This window comes from Schistocerca piceifrons, chromosome 2, assembly GCF_021461385.2.
Source record: "Schistocerca piceifrons isolate TAMUIC-IGC-003096 chromosome 2, iqSchPice1.1, whole genome shotgun sequence".
Taxonomy (NCBI): domain Eukaryota; kingdom Metazoa; phylum Arthropoda; class Insecta; order Orthoptera; family Acrididae; genus Schistocerca; species Schistocerca piceifrons.
The window spans coordinates 199,850,816-199,870,516 of NC_060139.1; the positions used below are offsets into that span (position 1 = coordinate 199,850,816).

General features: G+C 44.0%; 1 protein-coding gene across 1 annotated transcript in view; it reads left to right on the forward strand.

The window, feature by feature from the left end:
• The window catches only part of LOC124777846 (sialin-like), a 148,540-nt gene that overhangs the window by 56,556 nt on the left and 72,283 nt on the right, over positions 1-19,701 (forward strand). The window contains exons 3-4 of the mRNA XM_047253379.1: positions 8,794-9,024; positions 12,213-12,297. Of these exons, the coding sequence (XP_047109335.1) occupies positions 8,794-9,024; positions 12,213-12,297 (316 nt within the window). The remainder of the gene's footprint in view (positions 1-8,793; positions 9,025-12,212; positions 12,298-19,701) is intronic.

Consider the following 19,701-nt stretch of genomic DNA (forward strand, 5'->3'; position numbering starts at 1 on the left):
TTGCGTTGTCTTACAACAGCGTTAATTTAATTTCGAATTCCTTGGTAAAAATATGCACAGCATTTGAAGATTGCCGAGCCTGTAATGTACATCCATATTACTTCCGTGTCAAAATTTATAACACAGCCGCTGATCGGCATGAGTTGTGTACGCCATTCGAGTTGTCAGCACTGGATGTCAGACAATAAAACATTACCCCCCCCCCCCCGCCCCCGTCACACAACAAAACATCTCCACGGCAGTGGCCGCGCTACTTCCCCCTCTGCCCCTGAGGTAAGCAGCCAACTACTTAGCTCACGGCCAAATTATTCAACGTCCATCAAAAATAATCACTTCTTAAAATACTACTGTCTCTGTAAGTATTTTTGTTTGTTATCGAGCAGCGAAACTACACTCTTAAGAAGTTCTACACGTTAGGTGACGTCTTTCGATTTGGCTGTTATTTACTAGAAGCATGTTATAAAAAACACCGAGAGCAGTGGGCCACACGAATACCTGGTTTGGGATGCATGAGGCCTCGTGCTGCTGTTTGACGACCACTGGTCCAGAAGCTAAACTGTTCGCTTGAAGACACTTTCGAGTTTTCTGCATCGCCGTAGAGCTCACAGTTGGCTCCAAAAAGGAAGCACACAATTGTATCACACTGTATCGAGTGCCTACAGTTGGTGTCGTTGGTCATGGCTGATTGCTACAAGGATGATTTTCGATATTTTGTGTTTTACGACAGCAGCTGGATATCCGAACTATACCATTTGGATTATGCGAGTTCGGCAGCTACCAATTGCCTTCAAAGTATGCGCACAGTAAGCTTGGAAAGAGCCAACGGCATATGCTAACAGACTTAATAGTTTGTGCAAGCTGCACTGTCCCGTTGACCACTGGTGTCACGGAGCAATCTATGGGCCGACTGCTCTACCGTCGATTAAAAAACAAGATAACTGAGGGTGCGATGATCACGGTTAAAGCTTAATCGTAATTAAGTTGTCGCTGCACCGCACCAGCGTTAAAACCGGTTAGCAAAACACGTTCAGCTAAGAGAGAATTGGTCCACAGTTAACTCCGTGTGCTACAAAGGAAAGTGCCCAATACGTATGCAAAGACAGTGATAATCGCTGTCAGTCGTACTTACCTCTAGCCTCCTTGGTACTTACGCTCACTTTTCATTTTGTTATGATAACGGGGTATTGTTACTGAATTATGAAGGCCAAGGAAAGGACGCCGAATTTCACAGAATTTGAAACTGATTTCCTTTTAGAGGTGGTTGGCTGTAATGCGAAAATTTTATAATGCACAAAAACGGAACAGTGTAGTGTTAGCCAGAAACTGGAAGTGTGGTCAAATATAGCAACACAGTTTAATTTCAATCCACACCACTGAACAACAGTGTCCTGTATTATTAAATTGTTTTCACTGATGGTTTGGCAGTTAAATGAAAAATATGGTTTTCTATTGCAGAAACGTTCTGCATCATATCCCCCAGGAGATACTACCCTTATGTGAATACAGTCCACTCTGTACCAAGGACTCAAGAAATCCATCCAGTATGTTGAAACCATCCATCAAAATGTTTAATTCTGCTCGAGAAGGAAACTTTATGTATTGTGGAGACATTGCTGCTATGATCCCCGATACATCACTGGTAATTCTTTGCGCCGTTGTTCTATGCACATTAGCAGTTTCACCAGTATCCGTATCAAATGCGCCAGTTGCATTTGCCCCTAATCTTAAAAGTCTGGTCATGAGCGAGACAGGGTTATTCTGATAAGTAGGAAATTCCACCTCTTGTTGATTTGACCGCCACACTGTTCTGTTTGAAATACAGTTTCCTGTCCCTGTAATCTTCTAAAGGATTTCAGCTTTTCACAAGTACAGCAATATGTTATGGTCAAGATACAACATTTATTCATATTCTATAGTATCTAGAACATTAAAACGCGCCGCCGTATTAATACAGTATGTGTTTGCTTCATTTTAACCGCGATAAATTCAAAACAAACGAGCCTCCAGCCCCAGTTACCTTTAACGCGATTAACTCGCTTGTTGAACTTTAAATGAGGCTGGAGCAGCCGAACTTTGAGTTGACCGGGATTAAATACTTTCTTACCTGCAGTTAAATTTTAATTGACTTTGGTGCAGTCCGCCCTATGTGGCACTCCACGCACACACACACACACACACACACACACACACACACACTCACACACTCACAGGGTACACGTTTCAAACTTTCTCTCTAGCCACATCTGTAATAGAAATTTATTACTTAAACACTCTTGTGGCATTCACTTTTTATGTGCTCCAGTCTTCTCCTGAAGCTGCGAACCTTAAGGTTTTTCCAAATGTAGAAGCATGTTCCAAGGTACAACATGGTCATATACCTAGGAACAAACATTCGACTGAAATCGAAAAAGTCTATCTGTTACATTATTTAACTATTACACACTAATACTCAGTAAGTGAAATCAAATTAAGCAAAAAAAAAAATGGTGGGAGGAGGCTGTACACCTTATGAATGGAGCAGGAGTCTTACGTGCAGAAGACAGAAGGGAAAAGGTATTGTGAGGCAGTGGGCAGAAGGTTAGCAAAGGCCAGTGCGATGGCGTGAATGCGGCATTAGCTGGACAGACCATTTCCACATTCACCTTAGCAGTTCAGATGGAAGTGTGACTATAGAGAACTTCAAATAATATACAGGGTGTTACAAAAAGGTACGGCCAGACTTTCTGGAAACATTCCTCACACACAAAGAAAGAAAATATGTTATGTGGACATGTGTCCAGAAACGCTTATTTTCCATGTTAGAGCTCATTTTATTTCTTCTCTTCAAATCACATTAATCATGGAATGGAAACACACAGCAACAGAACGTACCAGCGTGACTTCAAACACTTTGTTACAGGAAATGTTCAAAATGTCCTCCGTTAGCGAGGATACATGCATCCATCCTCCGTCGCATGGAATCCCTGACGCGCTGATGCAGCCCTAGAGAATGGCGTATTGTATCACAGCCGTCCACACTACGAGCGCGAAGAGTCTCTACATTTGGTACCAGGGTTGCGTAGACAAGAGCTTTCAAATGCCCCCATAAATGAAAGTCAAGAGGATTGAGGTCAGGGGAGCGTGGAGGCCATGGAATTGGTCCGCCTCTACCAATCCATCGGTCACCGAATCTGTTGTCGAGAAGCGTACGAACACTTCGACTGAAATGTGCAGGAGCTCCATCGTGCATGAACCACATGTTGTGTAGTACTTGTAAAAGCTCTAACATGGAAATTAAAAATTAAGCGTTTCCCGACACATGTCCACATAAAATCTTTTCTTTATTTGTATACTATGTGATCAAAAGTATGCAGACACCCAAAAAAAACCTACGTTGTTCATATTAAGTGCAATGTGCTGCCATCTACTGCCAGGTACTCCATATCAGTGATCTCAGTAGTCATTAGACATCGTGAGAGAGCAGAATGGGGCGCTCCGCGAAACTCATTGACTTCGAACGTGGTCAGATAAATTGAGTTATACGTCTGTACGAGAGATTTCCACACACATAAACATTCCTAGATCCACTGTTCCCGATGTGATAGTGAAGTGGAAATGTGAAGGGACACATACAGCACAAAAGTGTACAGGCCGACCTCGTCTGTTGACTGACAGAAGGCGCCGACTGTTAAGGAGGATCGTAATGTGTAATAGGCAGATATCTATCCAGACCATCACACCGGAATATCAAACTGCATCAGGATCCACTGCAAATACTATGACAGTTAGGAGGGTGGTGAGAAAACTTGGATTTCATGGTCGAGCGGCTGCTCATAAACCACACATCACGCCGGTAAATGCGAAACGACGCCTCGCTTGGTTCAAGGAGCGTAAACATTGGACGATTTAACAGTGGTAAAACGTTGTGTGGAGTGACGAATCACGGTACGCAATGTGGCGATCCGATGGGAGGGTGTGGGCATGGCGAATGCCCGGTGAATGTCATCTGCCAGCGTGTGTAGTGCCAATAGCAAAATTCGTTGGTGGTGGTGTTATGGTGTGGTCGTGTTTTTCATGGAGGGGCTTGCACCCCTTGTTGTTTTGTGTGGCACTATCACAGCATTGGCCTACACTGATATTTTAAGCACCTTCTTGCTTCCCATTGTTGAAGCGATTCGGGGATGGCGATTGCATCTTCCAACACGATCGAGCACCTGTTCATAATGCACGGCCTGTGGCGGAGTGGTTACACGACAATAACATCCGTGTAACTGACTGGCCTGCACAGAGTCCTGACCTAAATCCCCTAGAACACCTTTGGGATGTTTTGGCTGACTTCGTGTCAGGTCTCACAGACGAACATCGATACCTCTCCTCAGTGCAGCACTCCGTGAAGAATGGGCTGCCATTCCCCAAGAAACCTTCCAGCAACCGATTGAACGTATGCCTGCGAGAGTGGAAGCTGTCATCAAGGCTAAGGGTGGGCCAACATCATATTCCAGCATTACCGATGGAGGGCACCACGAACTTGTAAGTCATTTTCAGCCAGGTGTTCGGATACTTTTAATCATATAGTGTATATAATTTTACTTCCCATAAAATTGTCTAACTGAAAAATTAACAAATATTCTCAGAAGAAATAGGGGAACGTAACTTTGGACGTCTGTCATACTCCATTGAGCAATAACTGAGGACTAGGTATGTTACCAAACTGTACACTCATGAGCCAAAACATTATGATCACGTTCTTAGTAGCTTGTTTGTTCGTATTTGGAACGAAATACATCGCTGATTCTGCGTATAAGGGATCAGACAGGTTGTTCGTTAGTTTGAGGAGGTGTCTAGCATTAGATGTCTGCGTCCTGGTCATGAAATTCACGTAAATAATGTGTCTCTGATCTGTGTACGTGGTGGTGGCGCCCGATACAGACCCAGATGAGTTCCATAGGATTTACGTCAGGCGAATTTGGTCGCGGAGACATCACTGAAGCACGGTTCTGGCTCCAGCACACGGACAATTATATTGCTGAAAGATGACATCGCCGTCAAGGAAGACATCAAGCATGAAGGGATGCAGATAATTCAATTACCAACACAGGTCCCATGTAAGCGCAGAAGAATGTGTCCCAAAGTGTAATACTGTTTCCATCAGCCTGCATCCGTGGAGCGCTGCACGTTTAGAGCCGTCATTCACCTCGATGGCGGCGTTTGTGGAGACGACCATCGACCTAGTGTGGAAAAAATGTGATTCACCTAAGATCCGAGATGTTTCCATTGATCGACCGTCGAATCCCAGTGGTCTCGTGCCCATTGCAATCGTAACTGACGATCTCGGCTCAAATGGCTCTGAGTACTATGGGACTTAACTTCTGACGTCATCAGTCCCCTAGAACTTAGAACTACCTAAACCTAACTAACCTAAGGACATCACACACATCCACGCCCGAAGCAGGATTCGAACCTGCGTCCGTAGCGGTCGCGCGGTTCCAGACTGCAGCGTCTAGAACCACTCGGCCACTCTGGCCGGCACTGACGATGTCGTTCGGTCAACATGTGAAGATGTAGGGCTGGTCTGCTGCGGAACTCCATGTTCAACAATGTACGATGAACGGTGTGCTCCGAAATACGGGGTGTTCAAAAAGTCTCTCCGCAGTGCCGTATGATTGTTAGCCGCTCATGCCGTATGACTGTTCGCCTGCCTGGGTTACTTCCCTTCAAGTGGACTCTCCCAACATTCCACTGTTTCGTTTATCTCAGGCAGCGTCAGTAGTATCGATGGTGTGTGTCGTTACGTGTTGACGTGAACGTTTAAGTTTAGTTCCTTTCTTCATTTGTTTCATTTTTGTCGCTGTTAAAATGCTAACTATTGAAGAACGTGTGTTTCTAGTCGAACAAGTGTTCAAAGCTGGAGGTAAATATGCAGTTTCAGTTCGTCAAACATTTAATTCAGTTTTCCCGGAGACAACACTCCCACATCGCGATACTGTGCGAGATTTGATTAAGAAATTTCGAAGTACGGGTTCAGTGGCAGATGCACCTAGAAGTGGTCGGCCTAGCGTTTTGTCTGAGGATAAACTGCTCTATATTTTCGATAAAATGTCCATGAGTCCGAACAAGTCGGTAAGAAAACTCGCCCAGGAAATCGATGTTAGTGTCGGAACGCCCCACACAGCTGTAAGGAAAAAATTAGAGCATTTCCCATACAAAGTGATAGTCGTGCAAGAACTGAAAAATACTGATCATGGCAAGAGACCGCATTATTGTCAATGGTTCAAAAATTTTCTTCAACTAAATGGAAGGGATATTCTTAATGAAACGTTTTTCACTGATGAAGTGTGGTTTCATTTATACGGGTACATGAGCTCGCAGAATTCTTGTATGTGGAGTACTGCCAATCCGTTATGTATTCATGAGGAACCATTTATTTCTGTGAAAATAGGAGTTTGGATTGCAATTTCTAGACGTCGGATTGTGGGTCCCATATTTTTCAGCGAAACAATAAACGCACAACGATACTACATATTCTGTACCCATTCATAGGAGAACTTGTGTTAAGTGACGGTTATTTTCAACAAGATGGTGCAACCGCGTATACAGCTCGCGTTTCAATGTCAATGCTTGCTGATGTTTTAGGTGATCGCATAACTTCACAGGGACTTTGGCCTCCACGATCGCCTGACCTAACACCATCTGACTTTTCATGTGGGGTGCAGTGAAAGCAACTGTCTATAAAAACCGTCCAATATCCATCGATGAATTGAAAACTGCAATATCCACTTTCACTGCTTCTGATACAGAAGAAATGTTACAGCTTGTGTTTCGAAACATGATTAGACGAATTGAATTGTGTATTCAATAACAGGGGGGACACTTTCAACATTTAATGTGAAAATTTGTAAGTAAAAATGAATATTAAATAAATTAAGAATTTGTATTTCACTGAGTTTCATTTCGGTATATTCACTTCGGCATACGGCACGTGCGGCTAACAACCATACGGCACTGCGGAGAGACTTTTTGAACACCCCGTATTTATGTTCTTTCCACAGAGATGCCAGAGATAACCATCTATCCTACTTTACAGAGCAGAAAAGCCTCCGAACCCAACGAACTGTGAGGAGTCGCGGACGTCCAACCACTTCGCGCATAGTGGTAGTTTCACTGTCCTAACTCTTCCCATTGATGCTCACGGCAGTAGCAATTGAACATTCGACCAGTTTCGCCGTTTTCGATATCTTTGTTCACAAGTTCTGCGTAATAATAATCTTCCCTTTGTCAAAATCACTTATTTCAATGGATTTCCCAATTTGCAGCCCATATCTTCGCTAGGGTGATCCCCCGTCCGTGTCTGCTCCGAATACGTACTTTTATTACCGAGTCATATGCCCGCAACGCCAGAGGGCGCCATAATCGTTCTGGCTTAGGAGTGTACCCCTATCTTTCACAAATTAAGTACATAACAAAACATCATTACATCCTCGATTATTTACATAAAAAGAGCTGAAACGTCTGACAGGTGTCGAAAACAAAGTGGAAACTATCATTCAGTCGGTCATCCTGGGTGCTTTTCATTGGACTTTGAGAGATTCAATAACGTGTATGTCTTCCGTGAGCGTTTTTCACTGCTCGACGCCTATGTGATATTCTCCGTACGAGTCTACAGAAGCTAAGGCGACCATGGACAGCAATAAGATCCGTGTGACTGTCGACACTGAAGTATATCCACAGCAGAACCTCGTAAACCTGTCGATTTCCTGAACAACATTTGGCAGGCACCGCTCACCACGAGTCTCCGCATACGAACACAGTCATCGCCTTGCGCCAGCGGATACCTGGACTCGTCTCTGGAAAACACTTTTCGCCAGTGACAAAGAAGTCAGCTGGCGTAGGAACGGCAGAACTGAAGGCGAGCTGCTAGATATCTTGTCGAGCGGGGTACTCGAACAGGACGTCTGGGTCGTAAGGTACTTTCTCGAAAACTGTTCATTACAGTTGATTAGACACAGCCGCTGCACAGAGATGGTCAGATGTCGGTCTTCACTCGGTGTTGTAATGCATCGGAGACGTTGTCCAACCCGCCTTGTCTATTTACCCGTCTCCCTGTAGCGTCTCCACAACCTGTGGGTCACAAATGGAGAGACATTGGCATGTGCAGCAACACGACCGAAAATCCATCATTTTCGAGTCAAACACACCGCTCTTGAAACTTGCAATGCATTAAGATTTCGAACTGCATGTGCTTGGTTGAATACAACGTCCACACATGACAACTGCCATCTGTGTATCTCACTAGAGAACACTGGGACAGCAGTACTCACTTCCTTCTGAGGGGTCACCTGACACTGTAATCCATAACGCAGCCAGTAGATGGCGAATGATTTTAATGTTGCCTACATTGAAAGCGAAAATGTCAAGCCATTCAGTAAGACCACAGGTATCGCTTGTGTCAAAATAGATCCCGACGTTGATACGCTTGTTCCTCTAATTCTTTTGAACAGAGTACTTTACGGCACTTAAATGTGCAGAACACGATGCTGTAAAAAGCACGACGTCATATCTAGCAACAACAAAAACTGTAGAAAACGGCAGAAACTGCTTTTGGCGATCTCTAGTGTCTATTCCTTCAAGTTTCTTGTCACCAGACTGAAATCCCCCCCCCCCCCAAAAAAAAAAAAAAAATACTGTGTTCCTAGGTACACTATCGTTCAGGTACAACACTCTTTCTTATCCTTTGCAGTCACGAGGGTGCTGAAGAACGTCTTTTGAGCATTTGTTATTTTGCTTGTACGAATTTCAATCATTTTTTTTCTTCAGAACAGATATGACTGGGATGAACAGGAGCAAAACGTTGTCATGGGAGCGTTTTTCTGGCTGTACTGGGCAGCCCAGGTACCTGGAGGAATGCTTAGCCAGCACTACGGCACAAAGATAGTGTTTGGCTTGGGCAACCTTATGATTTCTCTAACAGCACTGCTAATACCACTTTTTGCATCACTTGACTACAGAGCTTTGGTAGCCCTCAGGATATTCCAAGGAATGTGTGGGGTGAGTACGTCCTCTACATGAAATAAAGTAATCTTATTTGAGAAAGCTAAATACATGTGAACATCTGGTCGTGTATAAATGCCAAATGAACAACCTTCATACCTAGAATAAATATAAATTTTGAAAAGAAACTTCATAAAAATATAATTTATGAGGGTCAGTCTAAAAAGAAGAACGTTTGTTTCTCCAGACGTTTTCTTTTAACATAATAAAAGAAAACTTATTTTACAGTATATTTTGATACTGTGAGGGTTTCCGCCGTTCTGAAGTACGCTTTTATCTTATACCAGAGGGAACCGACAATTCTTCCACCTGTTCATCCCGTAAAGCGTTTTTTGCTACGAAGGAGAACATGCCATGCACTCTGGACGCAATCTGGTTTATTGGCCAGTTTAGAACTCAGTTTACAACTTAGTCGTTTCACAAGTACATCTCCTCTGATAGATTTCTGTCATCAAATTCTTCTCTTCTCTTCGTTCTACATTCTTGGATCTGTGGTAACAAAACCACGGAGCTTCTCCAAGGGGGAGCTACATGGCGCGAAGCACTGCTCTGCAGAATCTGAGCGACCACTTGCGATGACTGAAACTCGTGTAAAGAGCGTCTTTGCTGCCGCACGACGCCAATGAGCACCGCAGACATTAAAATCCAACCTGAACACACCGAGAGTCATGTCAATATCTTACCTAATGATAATAACGCTGCTTAAACTTATCTAAAAGCCATTTATCAACGATTACTCAGTTATAATAAAGACAGCAGTTTCACAAAACCCGTGAAATATTAACTAACGTGAGACCTGAGTTCCTCCTGGCTCCTCGCGTATACAACTTTCAAATAACTTCCGGGAATTGAGCCAGGTAACACTTTCAGCGACTGTCGATATTTCGGCGGAAGAACACCCCGCCATTTTCAAGGCAAACTGCAACGGACAGGCGACTTAATGCAAATTTAAAGCCTCTGTTCTCGGACTGATGCAGGAAAGATAACACACACACTGAACACTAGTGCCACCAAAGATGACCAAAGTCAGAGATATCGATAGTGAGAGTATCGATAGTAACAAAGGAGAGAGTCGGATTCCAAACAGAGGGACATAATCAATGCTATCTCACCTGCGAGTTCGTAGTCTCACTATCGATATCTCTGACTTTGGTCATCTTTGGTGGCACTAGTTTTCAGTGTGTGTGTCATCTTTCCTGCATCAGTCCGAGAACCGAGGTTTTAAATTTGCATGTAAGTCGCCTGTCCATTGCAGTTTGCCTTGAAAATGGCGGGGTGTTCTTCCGCCGAAATATCGACGGTCGCTGAAAGTGTTAACTGGCTGAGTTCCCAGAAGTTATTTGAAATTAAGGAACGTGTCTGTACCCTTACAATATCTTAGCTATTCTTCTACAGTCGGTGATCAAATTCGAACATTTGTCACAGTGATTCATAAGCTTCTCTACGTCCTCTGCACTGTCAGTCGCCTCCAAATTGTCTAATGACTCAGTAACGTCCTCTTTCTGTTCGTTGCCATTTCCATAGGGCTTTCTACCCAAAAAATACTTAAATTTGAGAAAAAAATTGTAATCACTGAGGGCAAGCATGTGCTATGAGCTGGACGTAGACAAACTTCCCGCTTAATCTGCGAAACAAACTAATCGTCATCGTAGCAGAGCGCGAGAGAACGTTATCAAGAAGCAGCACAGTGCGTCTGGACAATGACCACGCCGTTTGTTTCGCGCGGCGCGGCGCGGTCGGCGAAGAGCCCGACAGTAGGCCATTCCATTTATGGCCTCTCTTACGGGCATAATGTCGATCAGCAGAACGTACTTTCGATCACAAAACACGGTAGGCGTAGACTTTTAGGAAGTCAGGATTTATTTGGCTTTTTAAGGTTTTCTTTGGGATCGTGAATGATGCCATTCCACTGACTGACGCCTTGCTTCTGGACTTCAAGGCGAAACCAAATCTCATCACCAGTGACAATGTTGTTCAAAAAGTCCTCGCCATCTTCGTCGTACCAAGTACGAAACTCATTGCAACTCTCATTCGTTGTGTTTTGTACTAAGCTGTCAGAAGTCGAAGAACGCACCTGTCAAACACTCTTCTATAGCTCGAATCACCAGAATTAATTTTGTAAACAACTGGACATGAAGTCTCAAGAAAGCACATGCTCGCCGGCCGGTGTGGCCGTGCGGTTCTAGGCGCTTCAGTCAGGAACCGCGTGACCGCTACGGTCGCAGGTTCGAATCCTGCCTCGGGCATGGATGTGTGTGATGTCCTTAGGTTAGTTAGGTTTAATTAGTTCTAAGTTCTAGGCGACTGATGACCTCAGAAGTTAAGTCGCATAGTGCTCAGAGCCATTTGAGCCAAAGCGCATGCTCAGCCAATCAACAGTGAAGCGTCTATCCTGTTGATGTTTCCTTCGTCAGACAGAAGGTCGGCCTGATCGTTCATCACGAAAATTCTTCGGTCTGCCATTAAACAAGGTGCAAGATTTTCTAACCGTAGCTTAATTCATCACATTTTCATAACTTCAGTTATCGGGCTGTAAATTTCGATAAAGCGGAATTTTTTGGAATTAAGATACCATATTATAGTACGAACCTCGCACTTAGAGCACTCTGTCTTCAGGCCACAAGTGGCCCATCGGGACCATCCGACCGCCGTATCATCCTCACTGAGGATGCGGATAGGAGGGGCGTGTGGTCAGCACACCGCACTGCCGGTCGTTATGATGGTTTTCTTTGGCCGGAGCCCCTACTATTCGGTCGAGTAGCTCCTCAGTTGGCATCACGAGGCTGAGTGCACCCCGAAAAATGGCAACAGCTCATCTGGCCCCGGACCCATCCAACTGCCGGCCACGCCCGACAGCGCTTAACTTTGGTGATCCGACGGGAACTGGTGTATCACTGCGGCAAGGTCGTTGCCTCGCACTTAGAGGGATAGTTAATTTTTGGACACCTTTTAAAATCACACAAGTAAGTAGTAAACTACCGTTCCTGCTTGCTGTTAGTCATACTGACGCCAACGATTAGGAAAATCTATGAGACGTTGGCGATGGCGGTGGAAGAATAGCGAGGCTCACGTAAAAGCGTTCTTCGTTTTTAGAATGACCCATGTAGTTGGTTACTGGTCCGGTAAAGGATTTTATTTAAGGAAATTCTTGATGAGAAATAGCATATGTATTTCTGTGTCGTTAGGGCGTCTGCTGGCCATCCCTCAACTACATGATCTCGAGGTGGATACCAACCAGCGAAAGAGGGAAATTTATGAGCGCAGTCATGGGTAAGGATAAATTCAACTTTTATAGCAGCATTATTTATCTTCTAAGTTCGACTGAAATTATGCTTCTCATCACTTGCACCATACAGTTTGTTAGGTTATAATTTGTGAATAAACGATGTTTTAAAATTCCTATTTGGGCTTCATGGGGTCGCAGAGGGGGCATCATAGGTCAAGTTTTGACAAGAAACCCACGTCCAGAAATGTACCGTTTGCGTATAAAATACGTTTGGGGATCGGAATCACTTTAAAGTTTCTCGCTTCTCGGTGGGCTACGTAATCGTAAGGTTGCACAACGCTCGTTTCTAGTACGTTTTCCGGATCGCCTCAGTCAACCACACACCATTTTCGTCCTACTACAACAACACCTGTATATATTACTATTTACCCTCCTTTACTCACGGCGATTCAAATCCGCGTCCAACCGTTCTGATTTAGCTTTTCCGTGATTTTCCTAAATCACTCCAGGCGAATGCCGATTTCCTTCCGCGTTCTTGCACTAATCTGAGCTTGTGCTCCGTCTCTATTGTCCTCACAGTGACGTTAAACCTTAATCTTGCTTCCTTCATTTTAGAGACGGTGTTTCATATTTATTTTTATGCTAACCCCCTGTGAACAGATTCCTTTCGACAAATAATAGGGAAACATACATAGTAGATGAGGTATTGTTTTTTATACCCTGTATATAATAATTCGCCAGTTTATTACGTAGACTGAATCTAAATCTGCATCTACATTCACATGATTACACAGTAATACGCAAGTTAGTGCTGATAGAGGATTCATCGAACAACCTTCGACCTCTTTCTCTATCGTTTTACTCTCGAACAGCGCGCGGGAAAAACGAACACTTAAATATTACCGTGTGAGTTCTGATTCCATTATTTTATCGTGATGACCACTCCTCCCTATGCAGGTGGGCGTCAACAAAATATTTTCCCATTCTGAGGACGAAGTTGGCGGTTGCCGCAACGAAATAAAGGTCTTTGCTTTAATGATTGTCACCCCAACTCGCGTATCATGTACATGGCTATCTCTCCCATATTTCGCGATGATACAAAACGAGCTGCCCTTCTTCGAACTTTTTTGATGTTCTGTCTGATGCGTATCCCACACCGCACAGCAGTACTACAGAAGATTTGACATACCCTGTCGATAGCTCTCATTATTTCGTGAGAATAAAGAATATAAAGAATAGTTAATGTTGCACAAGAACGTTATTTTGTGAATCCGTGTTGTTGAGTAAGCACTCTCTTTGGTTGACCTGTTGCATTTTTTAAGTGTTCTGCCAGTAAATCGCAGTCTTTGGTTTGCTTTCCCCACTGCATTATCTGTGTGATCGTGACAACCTAGTTTATTCGTAACTGTAATCCCTAAGTATTTGGTTCAATTCACAGGCTTTAGATTTTTGTGTTCTTTCCTGTAGCCGAAATTTAGCGGATTACTTTTAGTATTCATGTGGACGACTTCACACTTGTTATTACAGAGAGTCAATTGCCACTTCTTACACCAAGCAGATATCTTGTCTAAATCATTTAGCAGTTTATTTTGATCATTTGATGACTTTATAAGACAGTAAATAACAGCACCATCTGCAAACAATATGGGAGGGCTACTCAGATTGACTCCTAAATCGTTTACGTTGCTCAGGAACAGCAGGGGGCCTGTTATACTTAATTGAGGAATGCCAGTTACTGTTTTACTCGATGTCTTTCCGTCAGTTACTACGATGTACTCAAGAGACACTCAGTTTGATTAGGAGTCGCTTTTGAGGAACGGTGACAAAAGCCTTCTGGAAATCTAATGATATGGAATCAATTTGACATACCCTGTCGATAGCTCTTATTATTTCGTAAGAATAAAGAATATAAAGAATAGTTAATGTTGCACAAGAACGTTATTTTGTGAATCCGTGTTGGCTCTTTGTTAATAAATCGTTCTCTAGGTGACCCACAATGCTTTAACTCACACATATTCCAAAAGTCCTACTGTAATTCGAGGTTAGCGATATGGGTCTGTAATTCAGCGGAGTACCCCTATTTCCTTTCTTGGATATTGGTGCGACTTGGACAACTTCCAGTCTTTAGGTATGGACCTTCGACGATGGAGCGATTTCATTGATTGCTAAGTATGGAGCTATTGCATCAGCATACACCGAAAGGAACCTGACTGGTATACAATCGGGAACGAAGACCGTTTCTTTATTAAGTGATTTAAGCTGCTTCGCTACGCCAAGGATATCACTTCTGAGCTACTCATGTTGGCAGTTGTTCTTGATTAGAATTCAGGGATACTTACTTCCTCTTCTTTGGCTATGGAATTTCGGAAAACTGTGCTTAGTAACTCTGCGTTAGTGTCATGCAACCTTCCTATTGACATCGTCCGCAATCGAAGCAACCTATGTTAGCCACTAGATGATTTATGTATATTGTAAACAGAAACGACCATATAACACTCCCTCGGAGTACTCCAGAAGTAGCCCCGACATCTGTAGATTCCATCGCATTGGCAAATGCCCTCTGGAAATCTAATAGTATGTAATCAATTTGACATCCCCTGTAGACAGCTCTGTCTGAAAGAAGGTCTGAAACTAGTAAACAATAATAATAATAATAATAATAATATAGTTCCTATTCTCGATAAGCTCTTATTTTGTTCACCAAATAGCGCGGAACTGGTACAGAATAGAATGTTCAGAGAAATCAAGGAACACTTCACCAACCTTGTCACCGTTGTGTACAACTCTGGGTCTCTTGGACGAACAAAGTGAGCTTAATCTTGACTTTTGTAGGGGAAATTTTCGTTCTCCAAAAGTGAATAATTCCTTGGTATAAAACGCTGTATAGGCCTATAATCAAGTGCGTCTGCCCGGCGACCTTTCCTAAAAACTGGAATGGACTACGCTTTGTTTTCTCAAACTGTTTGGTCTCTTTCATTGCTCCAGCTACCTACGAAAAGCTATTGCTAGAAAATGAGTAAGTTCTTTAGCGTAAAGTATGTGGAATCTCACAAGTAATCAGTGATTGTAGCTGATTTGCTATGGTGGTGGTGTTAGTCAAATAAAATTATATTTTTACAGCATACGTTCAAAGCGTGAGCCACCTATCAACGATGTGGAGCTGATGTATTACGCAACACTTCCCAAGTTTTTCTGCTCGTTCCTCACAGCTTTATTCCATGACACATCCAGTCATGAACTGCCTACTGTCTTGGTTACCATCACACTGCTACAGAGCTGGCTAACTTGCACTGAAAACCTTGCCATCACTGGAACTGACAGGAAAATGAATCCAGTGAAATTGGTCCTTAGAGATCGCGCAAGTTAACGTTGTCTCTACGCAGAAACGAATTCTGGTTGTAACCTCCCAACAGAAAAATAATTATAATATTCACATTTAGTGTAACGTCCCAACAGAAAAATCTCGTTTAAGTTCCCAGTAGAAAAATTTCTTTCCAATGATAAAATTTCATGTTTTAATGTGACCTTCCATTAAAGACTGACTGCATCTCGAGATTAATAAGTTTTGACGTCAGCAGCGCTGCTTCATCATCCTGAATAAACTGAAAAATTCTTACCTCTCAATGATATCGCCGGATAACGCTATCTATATATCTGCTCCTATAAGAAATTTTTGGCACAGCCAAGTGCAATGCTGGCCACTAGATTTTCATTTGTAGGAAAACAACTGATTTTATTTTGCTTAATCAACATAAGTATGCACAGGAAAAATTCGTAAAATCTTTAAACTCAGGTAAATGACTGGCAAAAGTTTTCTTCAGAACAGAAGTTATTATTGAAACATTTCTGTAAGGAATTACATGGAACTTTAATATTACAATTGAGGTTAAATCAGTTGTGGCAATTAACATAGCGCGTGGCAACAAAGAACAACAATATTTTTATTTTATTTTATTATTATTATTTTTTATTACCTTATACCACATCGCTCAGTCACCACCATCGTTCTGCACGACCGGCCCAACAAAAGTCAACCGCTGCATTTCCCTTCCCAAACTCCATAACTCATGTGCTCTGTGCGGGCTACAAAACACGACCACTCTCTGCGAGCTACTAAACTCGACTTACTGCCAACACTGCTCTGACCTGCGATTCTATTGTAGCATAGATATTCCATATCGCAGGCAGCGCGTGAGCAATCCATCGAAATTATATCTGCTCCAGTGCGCTAACGAATAGTAATGAACCCCTAATGAACCCCTTATATGGTCCCTGCGACTGGGTGAATCCATCCCTTCATTCTGAAGGCGCTGTCACCCCAGTTTCGTGTCACTTCCTGAGCTGTTACCGGTAGCCGATTCAATGGTCTCTGGTATGTCACCGGCGGATCTGTGTACTTCGAGCATTCTAATTGCTATCATTTCTGTTCTACACAACATGGCATCGATGTCTACATACACCTGATGCGCAGGAAAAGTGCTTCACATCAAGCATGGCAGACTGTGTCCAGTGTCTTAAAATTAATGTTTGACGTGGCAGAGGAGGGAGTAAAAATTCCATCAAAAAGTGTGCTAGAGAAAGTTGCAGCAGCCACAGGTGTTTCCCATCACACAATAAAGAGAATAAAGAAGAAGTAGAGAAACGTAGCTACAGGTACTTCGAAAGGCTTCCACTCCACGAATGTCGGATAGCTAGTAGGACCCGGAGGGGATAAGTGACTGTAGCGCCACCAACTATCTGCTATAGTAACGTCATGTTCCACCATTTTCCTGCCACCGTCTTTAGTGATGTCATAGACTACACCAGGTTTTCCCAGTCACACATTTGACCGAAAAGGAGGAGGAGAGGTGGAGGGGGATGGGGTGAAGGGCAATTCAACCAATTAAAAAGCCATAAAATGCGCCAGGAATAATGTGGCCCTACTAATATCATCGACCTCGGGAAGCACCTGATTGTTGCCGCTAGTGCAAGTGACCATAAACCGTGTTCTCTCTACGTAGAGCAGGACAGAAACGTGGTGATGCGAACTTTCTCAATGAAGGATGGACCCGAGTTCCAAAAGTTCTGGCAGCAGCAATTTGACCTGGAACAGCAACAACTACAGCAACAGAGACATGAAGAAAACTATTGCGAATTCTGCCAGCAACAGTAGAAATTGCTGTTACGACTGCTATAAAACCGACAACAGACGGCAGCTGCAGCTTTCTCGTCTCCCCTTCCGCAATTCGCTTGCCTTGATGAGGCAGACGAGCTTTGGGAGGTCCGTTTATGTCATTTTGTTCTTCACTGCAATACCACCCTATCAGCGTATGACAGTTGCCTACGGAATTGCAAGTTTTCTTCCAACACCTTTGGTGGTCGTGCGGGATCTGGCGGAGTCAATGGGGCACGCCCACTGAGTCACACCTCCAGAGGCTTTGGACCACGAGCGCCCTCTGCCACCATGATAAAGAATGGCCAGTGGCAGTCGCTCAGCCCACTAGTGCTCCGAGTCACTTCGTTACGGTGCACCATGCAGACACCGTCTATCTGCAGCTCCAACATATCGTTGTTGCTACTGTTTGAGCTGGACTGTTTCTTGTTGCTTCATTTGTAATGAGTCTTCGTACAGAACAGAAATACAAATTAAGTAAAGCATCTGTTTACTGTGTTAACATGGTCGCTAATCATTTCTGCTCGCGTGGTGCTTTCCTACGACGACAGTTGCCGCACCTATCTGTAGCCCACAGCAGAAACAGCAACAGAAACAGTATATGATAACCGAGTTTCGAATTGGAAGTATTCGTCCATACATTGAGCACCTTCTCCTTCAGCATGACAATGCCACACACGAACACTGCAACATCTGCAGCAATCCCACACCTTCGGTTCACTGCAATCGATCTCCCCCATTTCAAAAACTTAAAGAACACCTTCGATGACTTCACTTTGATAGGGATGAATCGTTGCCGGCAGACGTGTGGTTCCTACAATTTTAAACATGGCTATGAAACAGCGACCATATAAGAATATGATTTGTACAGCCAGCTAGTTGCAACGAGATTTTATACTACTGGCCATTAAAACTGCTACACCACGAAGATGACGTGCTACAGTCGCGAAATTTAACCGACAGGAAGAAGATGCTGTGATATGCAAATGATTAGCTTTTCAGAGCATTCACACAAGCTTGGTGCCGGTGGCGACACCTACAACGTGCTGACATGAGGAACGTTTCCAACCGATTTCTCATACACAAACAGCAGTTGACCGGCGTTGCCTGGTGAAACGTTGTTGTGATGCCTCGTGTAAGGAGGAGAAATGCGTACCATGACGTTTCGGACTTTGGTAAAGGTCGGATTGTAGCCTATCGCGATTGCGGTTTATCGTATCGCGACATTGCTGCTCGCGTTGGTCGAGATCCAATGACTATTAGCAGAATATGGAGTCGGTGGGTTCAGGAGGGTAATACGGAACGCCGTGCTGGATCCCAACGGCCTCGTATCACTAGCAGTCGAGATGGCAGGCGTCTTATCCGCATGGCTGTAACGGATCGTGCAGGCACGTCTTGATCCCTGAGTCAACAGATGGGGACGTTTGCAAGACAACAACCAATTGCACGAACAGTTCGACGACGTTTGCAGCAGCATGGACTATTAGCTCGGAGACCATGGCTGCGGTTACCCTTGTCGCTGCATCACAGACAGGAGCGCCTGCGATGGTGTACTCAACGAATGGCAAAACGTCATTTTTTCGGATGAACGCAGGTTCTGTTTACAGCATCATGATGGTCGCATCCGTGTTTGGCGACATCGCGGTGAACGCACATTGGAAGCGTGTATTCGTCATCGCCAAACTGGCGTATCACCCGGCGTGATGGTATGGGGTGTCACTGGTTACACGTTTGCAAGACAACAACCAATTGCACGAACAGTTCGACGACGTTTGCAGCAGCATGGACTATTAGCTCGGAGACCATGGCTGCGGTTACCCTTGTCGCTGCATCACAGACAGGAGCGCCTGCGATGGTGTACTCAACGAATGGCAAAACGTCATTTTTTCGGATGAACGCAGGTTCTGTTTACAGCATCATGATGGTCGCATCCGTGTTTGGCGACATCGCGGTGAACGCACATTGGAAGCGTGTATTCGTCATCGCCAAACTGGCGTATCACCCGGCGTGATGGTATGGGGTGTCACTGGTTACACGTCTCGGTCACCTCTTGTTCGCATTGACGGCACCTTGAACAGTGGACGTTACATTTCAGATGTGTTACGTCCCGTGGCTCTACTCGTCATTCGATCCCTGCGAAACCCTACATTTCAGCTGGATAATGCAAGACCGCACGTTGCAGGTCCTGTACGGGCCTTTCTGGATACAGAAAATGTTCGACTGCTGTTCTGACCAGCACATTGCCCAGATCTCTCACCAACTGAAAGTGTCTGGTCAATGGTGGCCGAGCAACTGG